At 42.8% G+C, this 18,440-nt stretch overlaps 1 protein-coding gene across 23 annotated transcripts in view; it reads left to right on the top strand.

Annotated features, from left to right (window-relative positions):
- CAMK2B (calcium/calmodulin dependent protein kinase II beta) overlaps window positions 1-18,440 on the top strand; it is a 219,548-nt gene that overhangs the window by 132,657 nt on the left and 68,451 nt on the right. For 18 of the 23 annotated variants that reach the window (XM_040346001.1, XM_040346006.1, XM_040345999.1 and 15 more), the window contains exon 5: window positions 5,647-5,712. In XM_040346001.1, the coding sequence (XP_040201935.1) occupies window positions 5,647-5,712 (66 nt within the window). Of the gene's footprint in view, window positions 1-5,646; window positions 5,713-7,002; window positions 7,076-18,440 lie in introns of all 23 variants that reach the window. The other 5 variants (XM_040346000.1, XM_040345998.1, XM_040346003.1 and 2 more) reach the window with 1 other exon arrangement.

Here is an 18,440-nt window from a genome sequence, read left to right as displayed (position 1 = left end):
TAAAACAAGATACCTAGCGTTTGTTACGTTTTTTTCCAATGGACGATACGTACCCGACAATGCCTGTATGATATCATTGGGAATACATAACAAGGAAGCTATATTGAATTGTTGGTGGAATAACTGAGCTCTCCATTCTGCTTTTTCTGCAAAGGATTTTGGTGCAGGCACAGAGGAGGGGGGATCGCAGCCTATAAATACACCAGGCTGTGTTTGGTGTTACAGCTCTGTGGGCGTTAGATGAAGACAAGACATGAGTGTTGCTGCTATACACTACATCTCTATCCTCCCCTGCAGCCACCTCTGGTATTCTTGTGCTGACCTCGCACGCAGCAGTCCCACCAATCTACCCAGCTGGAACAATTCAAACTACCCCACACCAGTCACTGTCCTCTTCCTGTCCAGAATCCACCACCTCTTCCACTGCATTTTCATCCTTCTGTATTAGTAATCGCACACTCATACACACTGCCATCAGTTCTGATATATCTTGCATCCTCCTCTCAGAGGTCTGTGCTGCTCTTACACCCACCTCTTTGTCAATTTCCATCATGTACTGTAGCACTGTGCTGTTCCTCAAACAAACACACACCTCTTGGTATATCACCATTCTGACATGTACACCCCTCTGTTCTCTTCCCGTGCACATTCTGTCCCCCACTCCTGCACAATTTATGCTGCTCACCCTCCCCTTGCGTTTCTTTTGAAAGAAGGTGCTGCAGTGGCACTAGAACGCATCATTCTATATATAACACAGTGTGTAGCTCCCAAACGGTATTTAATTAGACCGATCCTTTAACCACTTCAGCCCCGGAAGATTTTACCCCCTTCCTGACCAAAGCACTTTTTACAATTTGGCACTGCGTCGCTTTGACTAACAATTTCGCGGTCATGCAATGAACAAAATTTGCGTCCTTTTTTCCCCCCAACAAATAGAGCTTTCTTTTGGTGGTATTTGATCACCTCTGCAGTTTTTATTTTTTGTGCTATAAACAAAGAAATCTAATTTCTTTATCAGTTTAGGCCAATATGTATTGTTCTACATATTTGTGGTAAAAAAAAATTGCAATAAGTGTATATTAATTGGTCTGCGCAAAAGTTACAGCACCTAGAAACGATAGGAAAGATTTATGGCATTTTTATGGCGTTTTTATTATTATTTTTTTACTAGTAATGGTGGTGATTTGTGGTATTTTAGCAGTATTGCGACATTGCAGCGGATGGATTGGACACATGTGACACATTTTTGGGACAACTGACATTTATAGAGAGGTCAGTGCTATAAATATGCACTGATTACTGTATAAATGTCACTGGCAGGGAAGGGCTTAACACTAGGGGGCAGGGAAGGGGTTAACACTAGGGGGCGATCAAGGGGTTAACTGTGTGTTTCCTCACTGTGTTCTAACTGTGTGGGGATGGGACTGACCTAGAGGAAATAACAGATCGTGGTTCCTAGCTATTAGTTCGCACGATCATGCCGACCTGCCGCCCTTTAAACAATGGCAGCTGGTCGGTATGTGGTTAAATCAGAATGACAACAGAAACTAACCAAATGACCTTGATCTAAAGTTTACATACCCTAGTGATTTTGGCCTGGTAACATGCACACTAGTGGACACAAAGGGGTTTGAATGGCTATTAAAGGTAACCATCCTAACCTGTGATCTGTTTGCTTGTAATTAGTGTGTGTGTATAAAAAGTCATTGAGTTTCTGGACTTCTTACAGACCCTTGAATCTTTCATCCAGTGCTGCACTGACTTTCTGGATTCTGAGTCATAGGGAAAGCAAAAGAATTGTCAAAGGATCTGCAGGAAAAGGTAGTTGAACTTGTTGAAATCAAACCGCAGTCAGGTAGACCAACTAGCATTTCAGCCACAACTGCCAGGAAAATTTTTGGGGATGCAAAGAAAAACCCACAAAAATTACTTCAGGTGAAATACAGGACTCTGAAAACATGTGGTGTGGCTGTTTCAGGATGCACATTAAGGAGGCACTTGAAGAAAGATGGGCTGCGTGGTCGAGTCGCCAGAAGAAAGCCATTACTTTGCAAATGCCACAAAGTATCCCACCTACAATATGCCAAACAGCACAGAGACGAACCTCAAATCTTCTGGCACAGTTATTTGGAGTGATGAGACCAAAATTTAGCTTTTTGGCCACAACCATAAACGCTTCATTTGGAGAGGCCTCCTATGATGAAGGACTGTGAGGTGGATCGCTGATGTTTTGGGGATGTGTGAGCTATAAATGCACAGAAAATGTGGTCAAAATTAATGGCAAGATGAATGCAGTATGTTTTAAAAAAAATACTGGAGAAACATTTGAATTCATCAGCCAGGATGATGCGCATGGGACATACTTGGACATTCCAACATGACAATGATCCAAAACACAAGACCAAGTTGACCTGTCATTGGCTACGGCAGAATAAAGTGAAGGTTCTGGAGTGGCCATCTCAGTCTCCTGACCTCAATATCATTGAGCCACTCTGGAAGATCTCAAACATGCAGTTCATGCAAGACAGCCCAAAATTTACAGGAACTGGAGAGTTTTTGCCAAGAGGAATGGTCAGCTTTACCATCTGACAGGATAAGGAGCCCCATCCACAAATACCACAAAAGACTTCAATCTGTCATTGATGTTAAAGGGGGCAATAATTAATTATGAAACCAATGGGTTGTCCAAAAGTAGTTAAACTGAGAAGTGGGTAACACAGCAAAGGGCTAACAGGTCCAAGAAAACATGAGGAAAAGATGGATAAGGTCCTTCAGCCTAATGCCGCATACACACAATCGGAAATTCCGTCAAGAAAACCGTGGATTTTTTTTTCGACTGAATTTTGGCTCAAACTTGTGTTGCATACATACGGTCACACAAAATTCAGACCGTCAAGAACGTGGTGACGTACAACATTACAACGAGTCGAGAAAAACTAAGTTCAATGATTCTGGGCATGAATCTAATTGATACCAAACATGCGCCGTTTTATTTGCGCGTCGGAATTGCATACAGACGATCGGAATTTCTGACAAGAACTTTTCCCGTCGGAAAATTTGAGAACCAGCTCTCAAATTTTTGCTCTCGGAAATTCTGACAGAAAAAGTCAGATGGGGCCTACACGTGGTAGGAAATTTCTGACCAAAAGCTTGCATCAAACTTTTCTTGTCGGAAATTCCAACCGTGTGTACACGGCATAAGGGCTGCCTGCAGAACTGAAGCCAGCACCTGCTGAAACCTGGACGTCCACCTGGTAAAAGTTAACAAACGTATGAACTGTGGACCAGGTGGCAGCCTTGCAGATTGGAAAAACAGAAGCATGATGATGAAAAGCCCAAGAAGCACAAACAGATTTAGTAGAGTGTGAATTGACCTTTCCCTTAAAGTAATAGGCTTGAATTATGAGTCAATGAATCTACCTAGCAATAGTGGAACAAAAAGCTGTTTGATCTTGCGGGGGGCCATCAGGAATGACAAACAGTGTGTTAGATTGATGAAAAGAAACTGTAGCTGAGAGTTAATCTTAAACAGCACGAACTACATCCTGACAAAATAGCTTAAAAATAGCGTAATCTTTATGTAACACAAAAAATGGTTCTTTACAGGGTAAGGCTTCCAAAGCAGAAACATTACATGCAGAAGGATTGACCAAGAAAAAGTAGTGCTGATTCCCACCAAGCTTGCAAGCTAGATCAATGCTACAATTTTTAGCTCAGTGAAAGTTATTCAATGTTTCTTTTTGGGGGGTTGGGAGGGGGCAGGGTTTTGGATGCCCAGGTGTCAACATTATTATCTTAATTGTACAATACAGGACTTAGACCAGTGGTAATATGCTGCTATCTAAGTGATTGGTCACTGGCAAAAAAAACTTTGATTGGGCTGCCCTAGAATATACCCATACAGCCCATCCACCCATCCATGTGAGGCTCCAGCACTTTGTGTCCTTAGGTGATGGATCTGTAATTTTCTGGAGAAGATTTTTTTCTTTTAAAACTATCAACGTGTTTTTTTTTCATCTGAATCTTCTATCAACATCTGACTGTTCGTTGCCTTGCAATACCTAGCAGTTTCTGGATTGGTTACCCTCTGTGTATACCCTGGGCACTATACACGGACACCACCATGTGGGACTGGCCTGTAATGTTTGCTTTGGCCACTGGAACCTGCGTTGAATGCTCACCTTGACAAGAAGTGCTAAACAGGACTAGGGCCGTGGTCTATTTCTGTGGTTTAGAGACTCAGAAGACCTTTTCTGAGATGAGCCCAACATGACGGGTGAGGCCTGGATTTTAAAAGGCCCAGCCTCATGGATAGGTTAAAACAGGGCTTCCTTGTACATGGAATCCAGTTCCTAACCTTAATACTTAAAAAAAAACATTATTTGCAAGGCATAGCACACTTCATGGCTTAGAAGGCAGAGGATTTAAGTGTTATTCAGTTTATTATGGCACCCCCTGCTATTTTGACTCCAACGCTTCTCATCAAGCACTAAAATTGGTTTAAGAAAGCTGGTCAAAAACAGCCTAATAGCATACATTCCGCAGATGTCCTACATACAGGAGACAGAGAACACCGCTCAGGGTAATAGCTGTTCCCTTGTCCCGGAGCCATGTGCTATATTGACACTGTTTCCCTCATCTGACTCTGTCTCTCTCTCTGGCACGCAACACGCATTGTGTCTGACAAAAGCATATTTCTCGCTCTTACTGTATCTCTGTGCCCATGCACATGATTTTGTGGCTAAAAGCTTGGTCTGTTGAGCATACTAGTAAGAAATGCCTTCTACACATGCTTTTTGATAATGAATACAATTTTGGGTCATTCCTTTAGAAGTTCATCAAGGAAGTGACTGAATTTATTTTGGTAAAGGTACTCCTAACCGACAAGAAGTCTATGGGGTAGATTCACGTAGAATGGCGTATGTTTGTGCTAATGGAGATAGCACATTCGTCGCGCTGTAACGGACTGAAAAGCACAAGGCTGAAAAGCGCGAATCGTCTCTCACCAAACTTTTACTAACACGAGGATCAGCAAAGGCAGCCCAAAGGGTGGTGCCATTTGAATGGAACGTCCTCTTTATAGTTCCGTTGTACGTGTTGGACGTCACCACGCTTTGGTTGAGCGTTTTTTTTGACTGAACGTGTGTATGCAAGGCAGGCTTGAGAGGAATCACGTCGGGAAAAACGTCGGGTTTTGGCATGTCAGGAAAACCATGTGTACAGGGCATAAGAGTTCCAGAGATAGGGAGAGGCTCTGGAGAAGTCATAGAAGAAAGCATGGGATGAAAAGATGAATGAGTCAGAGAGCAGGAGTTTTATAAAGAGCAAAAAGGATGGTTTCAGTAATATTTTTAGACAATGTTGGTGATTTAACTCAGGGCAGAGTTGTGGACGGCTTTTTATTTTGTTGTTAGTATTTTGAATTTGTGGGTGAGTGGAAGCCAGTGGAGTGATTGGTAGAAAAGGGTGGTGGACAATGAGGAGTTGGAAAGGTGGATGAGATCTATATAATAAATATACCAGTAATTACAGAATTGCATTTAAAAACATGCAGATGTTGTAAGACAAATATTGTGCTGATGACATTTTCATTATGCGAATACTAGTGTGCATTTAAAAGGTTTTCCTCTGTCTCTTGCATTACAGGGTCACAGGAGGGGAGTTGTTTGAAGACATTGTGGCAAGAGAATATTACAGTGAAGCAGATGCAAGGTGGGTATTCTCTATTATTAGAATTCCCCTTCTCCTTCCCCCTCTCACCCATGTCCCCTCCCAGCCATTTTTAGGGTGACTCAAGTCCTGTGCTGTATTAAGTATGCCACTCAAATTAGGGCTGATACATATGAGAATAAAAATGGTTATCATAAAATTATGAACAAGTGATATTTCATTATAAATAGAAGTTCTTACACTTCATATCTTAAAGCTCTAAATCCTCTCCGCACCTCCACATTCACTATATACGAATTAGATAAAAAATCACCACAATCAAAAACCCATTGTTTATTTTGTCAGAACTCTGTTTCAGGACTATACACTTTGATCTTGAACACAATATAACCCCAGTAAGGGGATTTTCCTGCAGATGTTTCCTAACGTAAGACTACTATACAGGATTTTATTAAACTCTGGAGATTTACTAACATGTTTAATGATATATAATGAAGGGGACAATGTGGATGTTGCTGGTATCAACCAATCACATATCAAAAATCTTTTGATCTTAAAAATTACAAAGTAACAATTTGGAGAGATGTTAGTAAACTCTACCATGCCTCTAAAATTGCTGTATTTCCAGCAGTACATTGAAATTAGATTTCCATTTAAACACCAATGGCTTTATTTGTTATGGTTGGGCAAAGAGCAGTGATGAAGTGCAAAGTGCTGTAAGCCCTATCTGGCAATCAGGTTGAATTTCTTCCTGTTAAATAGAAGTCAAATTTGTTGCTACACTTTGCATGAAGTCATTGCATTTTGCACTACCTTGCTAAGTAAGACCATAGAAGTCCCAGGGTGACATTCTTTGCTTTAGCATTTAAACAATGTGTCCCTGTACAGTCCTGCATGCTGCCCCTTTTCTGATGTGATGTTTTGTGATGTTAAGACACTGTTTTTCTCCTCTTGTCCCTTCTCCCTTTTTTCAATCTACGTCTTCCCTCTGTCTTTTTTTCCTTCTGTTGTGACATATTGGTCTCAATCAAATTGTTCTCCTACAAACTGTCTACCATCTCACCAACCCTGAATGCTCTGCTTAATTCAACCCTATCATTAATGTCCTACCTCCTAACTACATCCGCTTTTCTCCTACTGTTATCTTCCCTATTTGTATACGTTCTTGTAACTATTCCTAAATTCCTTATGAATACCCATTTACCTTTACCCCCAAATGCAAATGTTCCTTCCCAATGTATGTCAATTTTCCACATACCCAACATGTTCCCTTTTTGTCTGTGCCAAATCATTGCCCCTGTACCATGTGGGTCTGCTGGTTTTGTTTTACAGTCACTGTCTCCATCAGATATTAGAAAGTGTTTGTTTCACACACTCTTGTGACATTGTGCACAGGGACTTGAAGGTTAGTATTTTTGAAGGGGAAGGGGGTGACATGGCATGGGGGTCCAGGTGAGAAGCGGCGCATCGTGGGGTACTGCACCCTTCACCACACCCTACACCATCTGGCTCTGGGGATAGTGCATGGGGAGATGGGGTGATGGTATGTAGCGATGATGGGGGTTTGCATCTGGGAGGGCATGAAGGGAAACAGATAAACAATGCCTTACTATGCCCTGAACAAGAGTATGGACTTACAAAATATAGTGCTGTCTTCTGAAAGATAAATTAATTGTCCCTGATCAAACATGTATATCTTGTTTGGACCGTTCCTGTCAATAAAAGGGTACCTGTCACCTACACAATGGAGGCAGCCATTTTGTGAGTTAATATTCAAAAGGTTAGAGGGAATCTTTTAACTATGAATCAGGTGTGTCACTGAGACATGAGGAATAACTATTTAGACCTGAGAAACCACATGGCCTTTTTTCCAAAATGGCTCTTTCTACTGTCAACAAGGGACAGGAACCTCTACATCATAAGCAAGCGCAATGGATGAAAGGTGCATTATTTTCCATTTTTAATTCACACAATTCCGTAGATTTTGTGAGATACTAAAAAGTATTATCCTATATGGTGATTCTTTTCATAATAAGAGATGCAATGATAAAATCTTTAGTATTACTCTAATTATATTATTTTCATATAAAGAGATTCAATGAGATCTTTAGTATTATTCTATATAGTTATTATTTTTATATTAAATGAGTTAATGATAAGATCTCATATAGCACCATCTACTGGATGATAAAAGGCGGTACATGAAATCATCTGTACTGAATAGCCTCACTGATGCATCCTATCATCCGGTTGCCAGAGGAACCTGTCCTACAATATATGTATGCTTGTATGTCATATGACGATTCTGAGTTAGTTCACAATACTCTCTGTTTATTGTCTGTTACCCTTCACTGCCACCTTTCTTCCTTTACTTGCTTGTTGTCCTCTTTTCACCATGGCTTCATTTGATTATTCTCATCCAATAAACAGAGAGTGAGTGAGCACTGTACAGTCAGATGCATTTTGAGGCCCAGCATGCACAGCTCTGTATAGCTGCCAGTGGGAATCTGGAGTATGAAGCAATGCAGGAGGCATATACAAAGCATTGCATAGCCTGTGGCGTGATACTTTGCATCTAACTTGCATGATATCTACCTGTGCTGCATTTGGTATACTCATAAGTGCCCTTTCTCCTCACTCCTTTAATTAATCACCCATCATTTTCTGACTGTCTTCTTCGAATAGCATCTTCTGTTCTTTATTTTATACATTATTTTCTCTTTAGTGTGTAACCAGCATTTCTTATCTTTCCCCCAACATCTTTTTCTCTGTCCCCCTCCTCAGTCCCTCTCCTCCTCTCTTTTCTGCATTTCTTTTGCTTGTTTTTTGCTCTCTTTGGCACCTATTTTTAGTTTCTCTCCTCCTCCATCTGTCTCTTCTATGTCCTCCCCCTCCTGCGCTCTCTTCCATGTGTCTCTCAGTTGATAATATTGTGTGCACACCACTCTGCACCACATGTCTGCATTTCCTGAACTACTGCACCGTGGGGCTTATTCAAAAACAGCAGTGTAAAGAGCAATCATGATGTTGAAAGTGCAGCAACCCATAGCAACCAACCAGATTTCAGTTTTCTGCTGTCTTATCAGTGAACTGTAAATTCCAATTGCTTGCTTTGGAGCACTTCACTTTGCATATTGTTTGCCTAATTAAATAAACTCGTGTTTGCTAATATCCAAGGACACAATGTTCCTCTTCTAAAATACACCAGATTTATCTATCTATCTATCTATCTATCTATCTATCTATCTATCTATCTATCTATCTATCTATCTATCTATCTATATATCTATCTATCTATCTCTAATGGTTGCCAACATTTTAGGCCCCTTTCACACAGACGGCTGTTCTGCCGCAGTTAAAAGCATGTTTATTTTCTGTGAAATTCAAGACTCCAGGCACAGCGATCAGCTGCATTTGTACAGTGTGATTAGCTGTGTTTACATGCGGTTGCATTTAGCTGCGGCACGATATTAAACGGGGATCCGACTTGTATCCGCGCCAATACCAGGCACTGTGTTTGGTATGAATCATGAGGGGGAACTCCACGCCAAATTTTATATAAAAAACGGCGTGGGGGGTCCCCCCAAAAGCCATACCAGACCCTTATCCGAGCACGCAGCCCGGTCGGTCAGGAAAGGGGTGGGGGACGGGCGAGCGCCCCCCCTCCTGAACCGTACCAGGCCGCATGGCAGGGTGGGTGCTTTGGGGCAGTGGGGAGCCCTCCGGCCCCCCACCCCAAAGCACCTTGTCCCCATGTTGATGAAGACAAGGGCCTCTTCCCGACAAGTTGGTTGTTGGGGTCTGCAGGCGGGGGTCCCCAGATCCCGCCCCCCACCCTATGAAAAGGAGTATGGGGTACATCATACCCCTACCCATTCACCTGGGGGAAAAAGTGTCAAGAAGAAAAAGTAATTTATTAGGCAGCTCCGGGGGTCTTCTTCCGACTTGGGGGGTCTTCTTCCGACTTCTCCGCTCTCTGTTTTTTTCTGCCTTCTGCCAGACTCCTCCGCTATGTTCTTCCAGCTCTTTTACTAGCGGTGGCCCGGTCTTCTCCCTTCTTCCGACTTCGGGGGTCTTCTTCCGACTTCGGGGTTCTTCTTCCGACTTCTCCGCTCTCTGGTTCTTTCTGCCTTCTGCTGGGCTCCTCCACTATCTTCTTCCAGCTCTTTTACTAGCGGCGGTCCAGTCTTCTCCGTAATCTTCTTCCCTCTTCTCTTCTTCGATGTTGATATGGCGCTTCCTCCCGCTGTAATGCCGGGTGCGCAACGATTTATATAGGCATGGGGCGTGGTCACTGGGTGATGGCACCCGGTGACCCCGCCCCTTATGTCATCACCACCCGGAGCATGATGGGACTGTGACATCTTAAGAGGCCTATATGAATCGTTGCGCACCGCGCACATGGCATTACAGCGGAAGAGATTGTCGAGTCAACATCGGAAAAAGAGAAGAGGGAAGAAGACAACGCAAAAGACTGGGCCGCCGCTAGTAAAAAAGCTGGAAGAAGATAGCGGAGGTGCCCGGCAGGAGGCAGCAAGAACCGGAGAGTGGGAGAAGAGAGCGGAGAAGTCGGAAGAAGACCCCCGAAGTTGGAAGAAGGGAGAAGACCAGGCCACCGCTAGTAAAAGAGCTGGAAGAAGATAGTGGAGGAACCCGGTAGAAGGCAGAAAGAACCAGAGAGTCGGAAGTCAGAAGAAGACCCCCGAAGTCGGAAGAAGACCTCTAGAGCGGCCTAATAATTACTTTATTACGTCCCCACCCCCTTTCCTGACCGACTGGGCTGCGTGCTAGATAAGAGTCTGGTGTGGCTTTTGGGGGGACCCCCACGCCTTTTTTTGGCGTAAGGGTTCCCCTTTAAATCCATACCAGACCCAAGGGCCTGGGATGCTCTTGGAGGGGGAACCCATGCCGTTTTTTATTTAAAATTTGGCGTGGAGTTCCCCCTCATGATTCATACCAAACTCAGCTGATACGGTGCACTGTGATTACCTGCGGTTATGTGCAGATAGCTGCGCCAAATCGTTCCTAGACGCAGTCAATTTTATTTTTTCTATCTGCACCAAACCGCATGTAACCAAACTGCAGCTAAACACAGTGGGCTGGATTCAGGTAGATTTGCGCTTTTTTTACGGAGGCGCAGGCCAACGTTTTTGCCCTGCGCCCCCACAAATTTACTGCGCTGCCCTTGATTCACGGAGCAGTAGCTCCGTAAATTGCGTGGGCACGCCGGCAAAATGCCTGGCGTAAGCGCGCGCAATTTAAATGATCCCGTAGGGGGCGGGAATCATTTAAATTAGGCGCATTCCCGCGCCGATCGTAGAGCGCATGCTCCGTCGGGAAACTTTCCCGACGTGCATTGCGGCAAATGACGTCGCAAGGACGTCATTTGCTTCAAAGTGAACGTGAATGGCATCCAGCGCCATTCACGAATCACTTACGCAAACTACGTAAATTTGAAATTTCGCGAAGCGGGAACGACGGGTATACGTAACATTGGATGCCCCTGCTAATAGCAGGGGCAGCCTTACGCGAAAACTGCCGTACGGAAACTACGTAAACTGCGTACGCAGGGCTCGCGTAACGTTGTGAATCTGCGTTAGTATGCAATTTGCATACTATACGCTGAGCACAACGGGAACGCCACCTAGCGGCCATCGCAAGAATGCAGCCTAAGATATGCGGGCATAAGAGCCTTATGCCGCGCATATCTTAGGCTGCAGTCGGCGTAACGAGGTTCCTGAATCAGGAGCATTCGTTACGCCGAGGCAAGTAAGCAATTGCGCTGTGTAACTATGGTTACACAGGCGCAATTGCTTCTTGAATCCAGCCCAGTGTGTGAATGGGGCCATAGGAAAGCACTGTGTGCTTTTAGCTGTGGTAGATAACTTGAGAATCCGCAGCTAAAAGCACCATTCTATCCGTCCGTGTGAAAGGGGCCTTAAAATCATTTCCAATGGATGCTAATCTTAATCAGCATTGTTCCAAATGACTGCAGTCCAACACATTCTTCATTATCTCACATATCCTCAGTTGGTTTATATAAAACATATCTTACACAGATGTCACTATATTGAATCCTGCAAAACATTTTTTGTGTAATTAGCCGAAAACAGAAGACCTAAAAATTTGAATTTACAAACTCTTTGATTGCCCCTGGAAATTGGGGGACAGTTGGCAGCTATGACCTTTGTCTGTCTCCTCTCTTATTTTCATCTCAATTTCCCATCCTTTGTGTCCTGTCCTTCTCTCTTGTCTGCTTTGCAGTACTAGACACTGCCTTGTGCTAGAAACGTTGTAGAAGGAACTACACAAATATTGTTGTAATGGGGTGAGGGCTGAGTGCATTTTACTGAAGAAAATTCTTTGCATCACCCAGATATCTAGGACATACAAGGGGAAAAAAGATTGGCCTTTGTCCTGTCTTCTGCTGGAGAACCATTCCTAATAGGCATTTCTGTTTAGATTAGCTACATGATTGTTTCTAGTCCTGTGTGTCTTTGTGATCTCTGTTTGTAACTTTGGACTGTGTTGATGACTTCTGTGCTCCAGTCTGTATGTCACAAAGATGCTTTAGCTCACCTCTTTCACATAGGGGTTGATTTACTAAAACTGGAGTGTGCAAAATCTGGTGCAGCTCTGAAAAGAAACCAATCAGCTTCCAGGTTCTTTTGTCAAAGCTTAATTGAACAAGCTAAAGTTAGAAGCTGATTGGCTACTATGCAGAGCTGCATCAGATTTTGCACTCTCTAGTTTTAGTAAAGCTACACATCTATGATTTTGTTGTAGGCTACGATTTTTTTTTTTTTTAAGCTAATTAGCACTTTCGCACACTTTTGAACTTGGGTAACATGGTCCTGTAATGTGTAATGTTGTTGTTCAAAGGGCAGCAATCACATTCATAGAAAGGGCTTATTAGAGCTGTAGTTGGAAAATTGCAGTGCACATGGGGTTTGTGCAAACAAAATACAAAAACAAAAATATTGTTTTTCTCTTGGCAACCAGTTCAACCACTTACAGAATGTGAGATTTGGCTGCTTAATGACCAGGCAATTTTTTGCGATACAGGGCTGCGTCGATTTAACTGACAATCGCGCTGTACCCAAACAAAATTCACGTCCTTTTTTCCCCCACAAATAGAGCTTTCTTTTGGTGATATTTTATCACCTCTGCAGTTTTTATTTTTTGCGTTATAAACAAAAAAAAGAGCGACAATTTTGAAAATGTTATTTTTTATTTTTTACTTTAATAAATATCCCCAAAATGTTTTTAAAAAACAAATTTCTTCCTCAGTTTAGGCCAGTATACATTCTTCAATAGTTATAGCGTCTACAAACTATGGGAAAGATTTATGTAATTTTTATGGCATTTTTATTATTATTTTTTTTACTAGTAACGGCGGTGACCTACGACTTTTAGCTGTACTGTGACATTGCGGCGGACAGATTGGACACTTTTGACACATTTTTGGGACCATTGATATTTTATACAGCGATCAGTGCTTTAAAATGCACTGATTACTGTATAAATGTCACTGGCAGGGAAGGGGTTAACACTAGGGGGCGATCAAGGTGTTAAATGTGTTCCCTAGTTAATGTTTCTAACTGTATGGGGATATGACTGACTGGGGGAGGAGACATATCGTTTTTCCTATTTAATAAGAACAAACAATATGGCCTGGATTCACGTAGCACTTATGCCGAAGTATCTACAGAAACGCTGCGTAAGTGTAAATGTGCGCCGTCGTATCTGTGCGCCGTGCCCACAGAGCTAGATACGCCTGAAAATAGGCTTCTTCCGACCGACTTAACTTTCCTACGCCGGCGTATCGTGGGCGCATATTTACGCTGGAGGCATATGGGAAATTCGATTCCCATATGCAAATGAGTGAGATACGCCGATTCACGAACGTACTTGCGCCCGGCGCATTAATATGCGCTGTTTACGTAAGTCGTACATCCGGCGTAAAGTTAAGCCTCATAAAGCAGGGGTAAGTCATGTTAAGGTATGGACCAGGGAACAGCCGTCGTATTTTACGTCGTTTACGTAGTAGTACGTGAATAGGGCTGGGCGTAGGTTACGTCACGTCGTAGGCAGTGATTCGACGTATCTTATGGAGTATTTACGACGTGATTCTGACGCATGCGTACTGGGAATGCGTCCACGGGACGGCGCATGCGCCGTTCGTTCGGCCCATCATTTGCATGGGGTCACGCTTCATTTAAATGGATCACGCCCACCTTCCACCTACTTTGAATTGCCGGCGCAACGTTGGGAGCATTTGCATTGTGAATTAGGTGCTTGCCTTTCTGCTTTAAGTCGGCGTAGCGCATATGAGATGCGCTACGCCCGCCTAAAAATACGCCGATCTACCTGAATCCGGCCCTATGTCTCCTGTCCCACTGACAAAACAGGGATTTGTGTGTTTACACACATAAATCCCTGTTCCTGCTCTCGTGCATGCAATCACAGGTGGCCGGCTACGATCACGCCCGCCGGCCACGCACATCAGGTTCCCCGTTCTGCTATCGCCCTTAAAGGTACAGACGTACCAATACGGCGATTCGCGGTAACAAACCACTTTGCCAACGTATATCGGCGTGAGCCGGGCAGCAAGTGGTTAGATTGACCTTTCTATAGTGCAACGGTGAAATTAAAACAAGGGTTTTGGTTTCTGAAGAATGGACAGCAAGAAAATGTTAGCACACACTTCACACTTCATAAGCCCAGTGAAGAATAGCTCAAGCAAGCATCACAGCTCATACACATCTAAATAGGAAAATCGGTCTACTCCAAACAGAAAAATAAACAGACTGGGTTATACTGTATGTGTTAATGCACTTTGCACATTGTCCTCTGTTTTATGCAGTAAACCTTTTGTTTACCAACTGGCAATGCACAAAGGGAGCTTACTCATAGTTACCTAATCAACAACATGTTTTTGCTTTAAAAGCTAACATAATGTTCTTTAACAGCATTTAACAGCTGAAGTTAGATTATACCATTGTACATGATATTGTAGACTGTCACTTGGCACAACAGACAAACATTCAAACTATGGGGGAGATTTACTAAAACTGGTGCAGCTGTGCATAGAAAAAATCAACTTCTAACTTCAGCTTGTTCAGTTAAAGTAATATTAAAGTTTTTTTTTTGGTTTGTTTTAAAATAACAAACATGTTATACTTATCTGCCCTGTGCAAAGGCTTTGCATAGAGGTGCCCTGATCCTCCTCTTCTTGCAGCCTCCTATGTGGGTACTTATGCATGCTCACTCCTGAGCCCTGTTCTGTGTGCCCATCGACACACAGAGTGGGCCTCAGCCTCACCCCCAGACCCTCATCACTACCTCTGATTGACAGCGGCAGGAGCCAATAAGGAGGGAGAGAACCTCGGCTCTGGTGCACATCACTGGATGGAGATTGGGCTCTACCTTTACAACCACTTTAAGCTTTGACAATAAACCCTAAAAGCTGATTGTTTACTATGAACAGCTGTACAAGATCACAGATAATCACAATATTCTCTTTGAAGATCAAACTGGATGAAACATAAATGGGAGGGCCAGTCCAAGGCAGGAATGTAGTGTGCTGTGTCAGGGCTTAAAAATATTAAATGAGATCTGACAGTATCGATGTGCAACTGAGTTCATGGAGCACGGTTAGGTGGCCTTTGGTCAGTACCCAGATTTCCATTCTGCATTTTAGAATGGTGCAATTCTGAGTGGTCACGTTTAAGGGTGGTAGCACATATACACAACTGGAATCTACAAGTGGACATTAAATCCGAACAAAAATGGGGGATTTCAGACTTCTGTTTTTTGTTTTCTTATCCTTCATGTATAATGTGCTATTAAGCCTCGTACACACGTCCGAGAAACTCGACGGGCGAAACACATAGTTTTGCTCGTCGAGTTACTTGTTAGGCTGTCGAGGATCTCGGCGAGCCAAATTTCCCCATTCCCGTCGAGGAAAAAGAAGACATCCTCTCTTTTTGGCTCGACGAGTTCCTCGACAGTTTTCTCGTCAAAGTGTACACACGACCGGTTTCCTCGGCAAAAAAAAAAACCCAACAAGTTTCTTGCTGGTTTTTGCCGAGAAACTCGGTCGTGTGTACGAGGCCAGAGTCTTTGCACCATACTCTTTGGTTACATTACCACTCTGTATCATCAATTGAAACCCCTGTTATATGCTGTGAAGTGTAATTAATATTGATGCTACTCCTAAAAAAAATGCATAAAAAGCGCATTGAAATATTTTGTGCTATGGTGTTTAGTCAAAAGATTATGGCCACAGTGCGAAACACGTCAAGACACGTTTAAACCTTCTCATGTGCTTTCTTTTAATTAAATCTCCTTGCTCACATCTATGCTTGTGCACTCCATCTGTGTGTATGCGTCACATATTGAAAGCTAGGCAAAGCTGCAGAGTAACAGGAGGGAGACAAGTGTGGCTGCAAACCGCGTCCCCTATCAAGAGCAGTAGTTGTATACAGTGGGGAAAATAATTATTTGATCCCTGCAGATTTTGTAAGCTTGCCCACTTGCAAAGAAATGAAGGGTTTATAATTTTTACCATAGCTGTATTTTAAATTATAGAGACAGAATATTAACCATAAATCCAGAAAAAAATCAAATTGAGTTGCAGTTCAGTGAGTAAAATAAGTATTTGATCCCCAAGCAAAACATGGCTTAGTACTTGGTGTAGAAACACTTGTTGGCAAGCACAAAGGTAAGAAAGACATTTCTTGTTGTTGTTGTAGTTGGTTACCAGCTTTGCACACATCTTAGGAGCGCTTTTGGTCCACTCTTCTTTACAGATCTTCTTTATAATTCTTAAGGTTTCTTGACTGTGGCTTGGCAACAAGTTTTATCTCCCTCCATAAATGGTCCATATTATTAGGGTCTTGATCCTGGCTAGGCCACTCCATAACCTTAATGTGCTTCTTCTTGAGCCACTCCTTTGTTGCCTTGGCAGTATGTTTTGGGTCATTGTCATGCTGGAAGACTCATCCACGAACCATTTTCAGTGTTCTGGCTGAGAGAAGAGGGTTCTCATCCAAGGTTTTACAATACATGGCCCCTTTCGTTGGCCCCTCAATAGTCGGCCTATATCTTTAGCAGAGAAACAGCCCCAAAGCATATTTGTTTTCACCTCAATGCTTTTTTTCTTTCTCCAAACACGGCAAGTCAAGTTAATGGAAAAAGAGCTAAATGTTGGTCTCATCTGACATCAGCACTTTCTCCTAATCCTTATCTGAATCATTGAGGCCCCGTACACACGACCGAGTTTCTCTGCAGAATTCAGCCAGAAACTCGATCGGAGCTGTATTCTGCCGAGAAATCCGGTCGTGTGTACACTTTTGGCCGAGGAAACCGACGAGGATCTCGTCGGGCCAAATAGAGAACATGTTCTCTATTTCCTCGTTAGTCAATGAGGAAACTTGGCTCACCAAGATCCTCGGCGGCTTTTACAAGGAACTCGACGAACAAAACGATGTGTTTTGCGCGTCGAGTTTCTCGGACGCGTGTACGGGGCCTTAGATGTTCATTGGCAAACTTCAGACCGGCCTGTACATGTGCCTTCTTGAGGAGAGGGGGACCTTGCGGGAGCTGCAGGATTTAAATCAATGGCGGCGTATTGTGTTTCCAAAGGTTTGTTTGGTGACTGTGGTCCCAACGCCATTGAGATTATTCACAAGCTCCTCCCGTGTAGTTCTGGGCTGATCCCTCACTTTTCTCATAATCATCCTTACCCCATCCTTACCCTTTATAACATTTGTATTGTGTCTTTTTCTGGATTTTTGGTTAATATTCCGTCTCTATCATTTAAAATACACATATGATAAAAATTATAGACCCTTCATTTCTTTGTGGAAAAACGTACAAAATCTGCAGGGGATCAAGTAATTATTTTCTCCATTGTATATTGGAAAGACTGGCAGCAGACAAGAAAAAACATAACCTAGAGGTACATTTTGAACGTTTAGGTATCTTGCAAAGCAAGTTGGGGACCTCAAAACCTGGGTTTCCTTATTAAATTGATAGCTATTTCAGTTCCCAAAGGGATCATTGCCTCCCGCATCAGGAATGGAAGGGTGGGCCTGAACATGAATACTGAAGGTCCTTGTATCCTGCTGCTGGTTTAGTTTCAAAGTGACCACATGTTCAATTTAAACCATATTTTGGATTAATTGGTAGAGTGTCTACTTTTACTGTATGGATATATACAGTATATACAGTGGAGGAAATTTAAAAATACATGACAGACATAGCGGCAATTCAGTTGTATTTTACCTGCTATGTATACAGTAATGGATTACTGTACACATAGCAAGTAAAATATAACCGAATTGCTGGTATGTCTGTCATGTATTTTTATTGTTCCTCCATTCTGTTTGTTACCATGGAAATACATCAAGAATAGGATGTGGGAAAGTATAGCAGGCTGTCTGTGCATCTCAGAATATTACCATGACATCAAACGCTTTACAACCTAACCTTTTTATTGCAGCCATATGCAAAATGAGTGGTGTGTAAATGACATAGAGGTTGGACTTACAGAATCTTGTATTTGTTGGTTAAATGAATTTATACAGAGGCAGGTCGCCTAAAGTACTTAGTTAAAAAAAAAAAAAAACGTATTTAAAACATAACTGCTTTTTTCCCTTCCTTCCTCCTTTGCTACATATTGGCCCGGATTCACGTAGAAGAGCGCATCTTTGTGCGGGCGTAACGTATCCTATTTACGTTACGCCTCCGCAACTTTGACAGGC

The sequence above is a fragment of the Rana temporaria genome, chromosome 3 (genome assembly GCF_905171775.1).
Source record: "Rana temporaria chromosome 3, aRanTem1.1, whole genome shotgun sequence".
Classification (NCBI taxonomy): Eukaryota; Metazoa; Chordata; class Amphibia; order Anura; family Ranidae; genus Rana; species Rana temporaria.
This window is presented reverse-complemented; position numbering and strand designations above follow the sequence as displayed.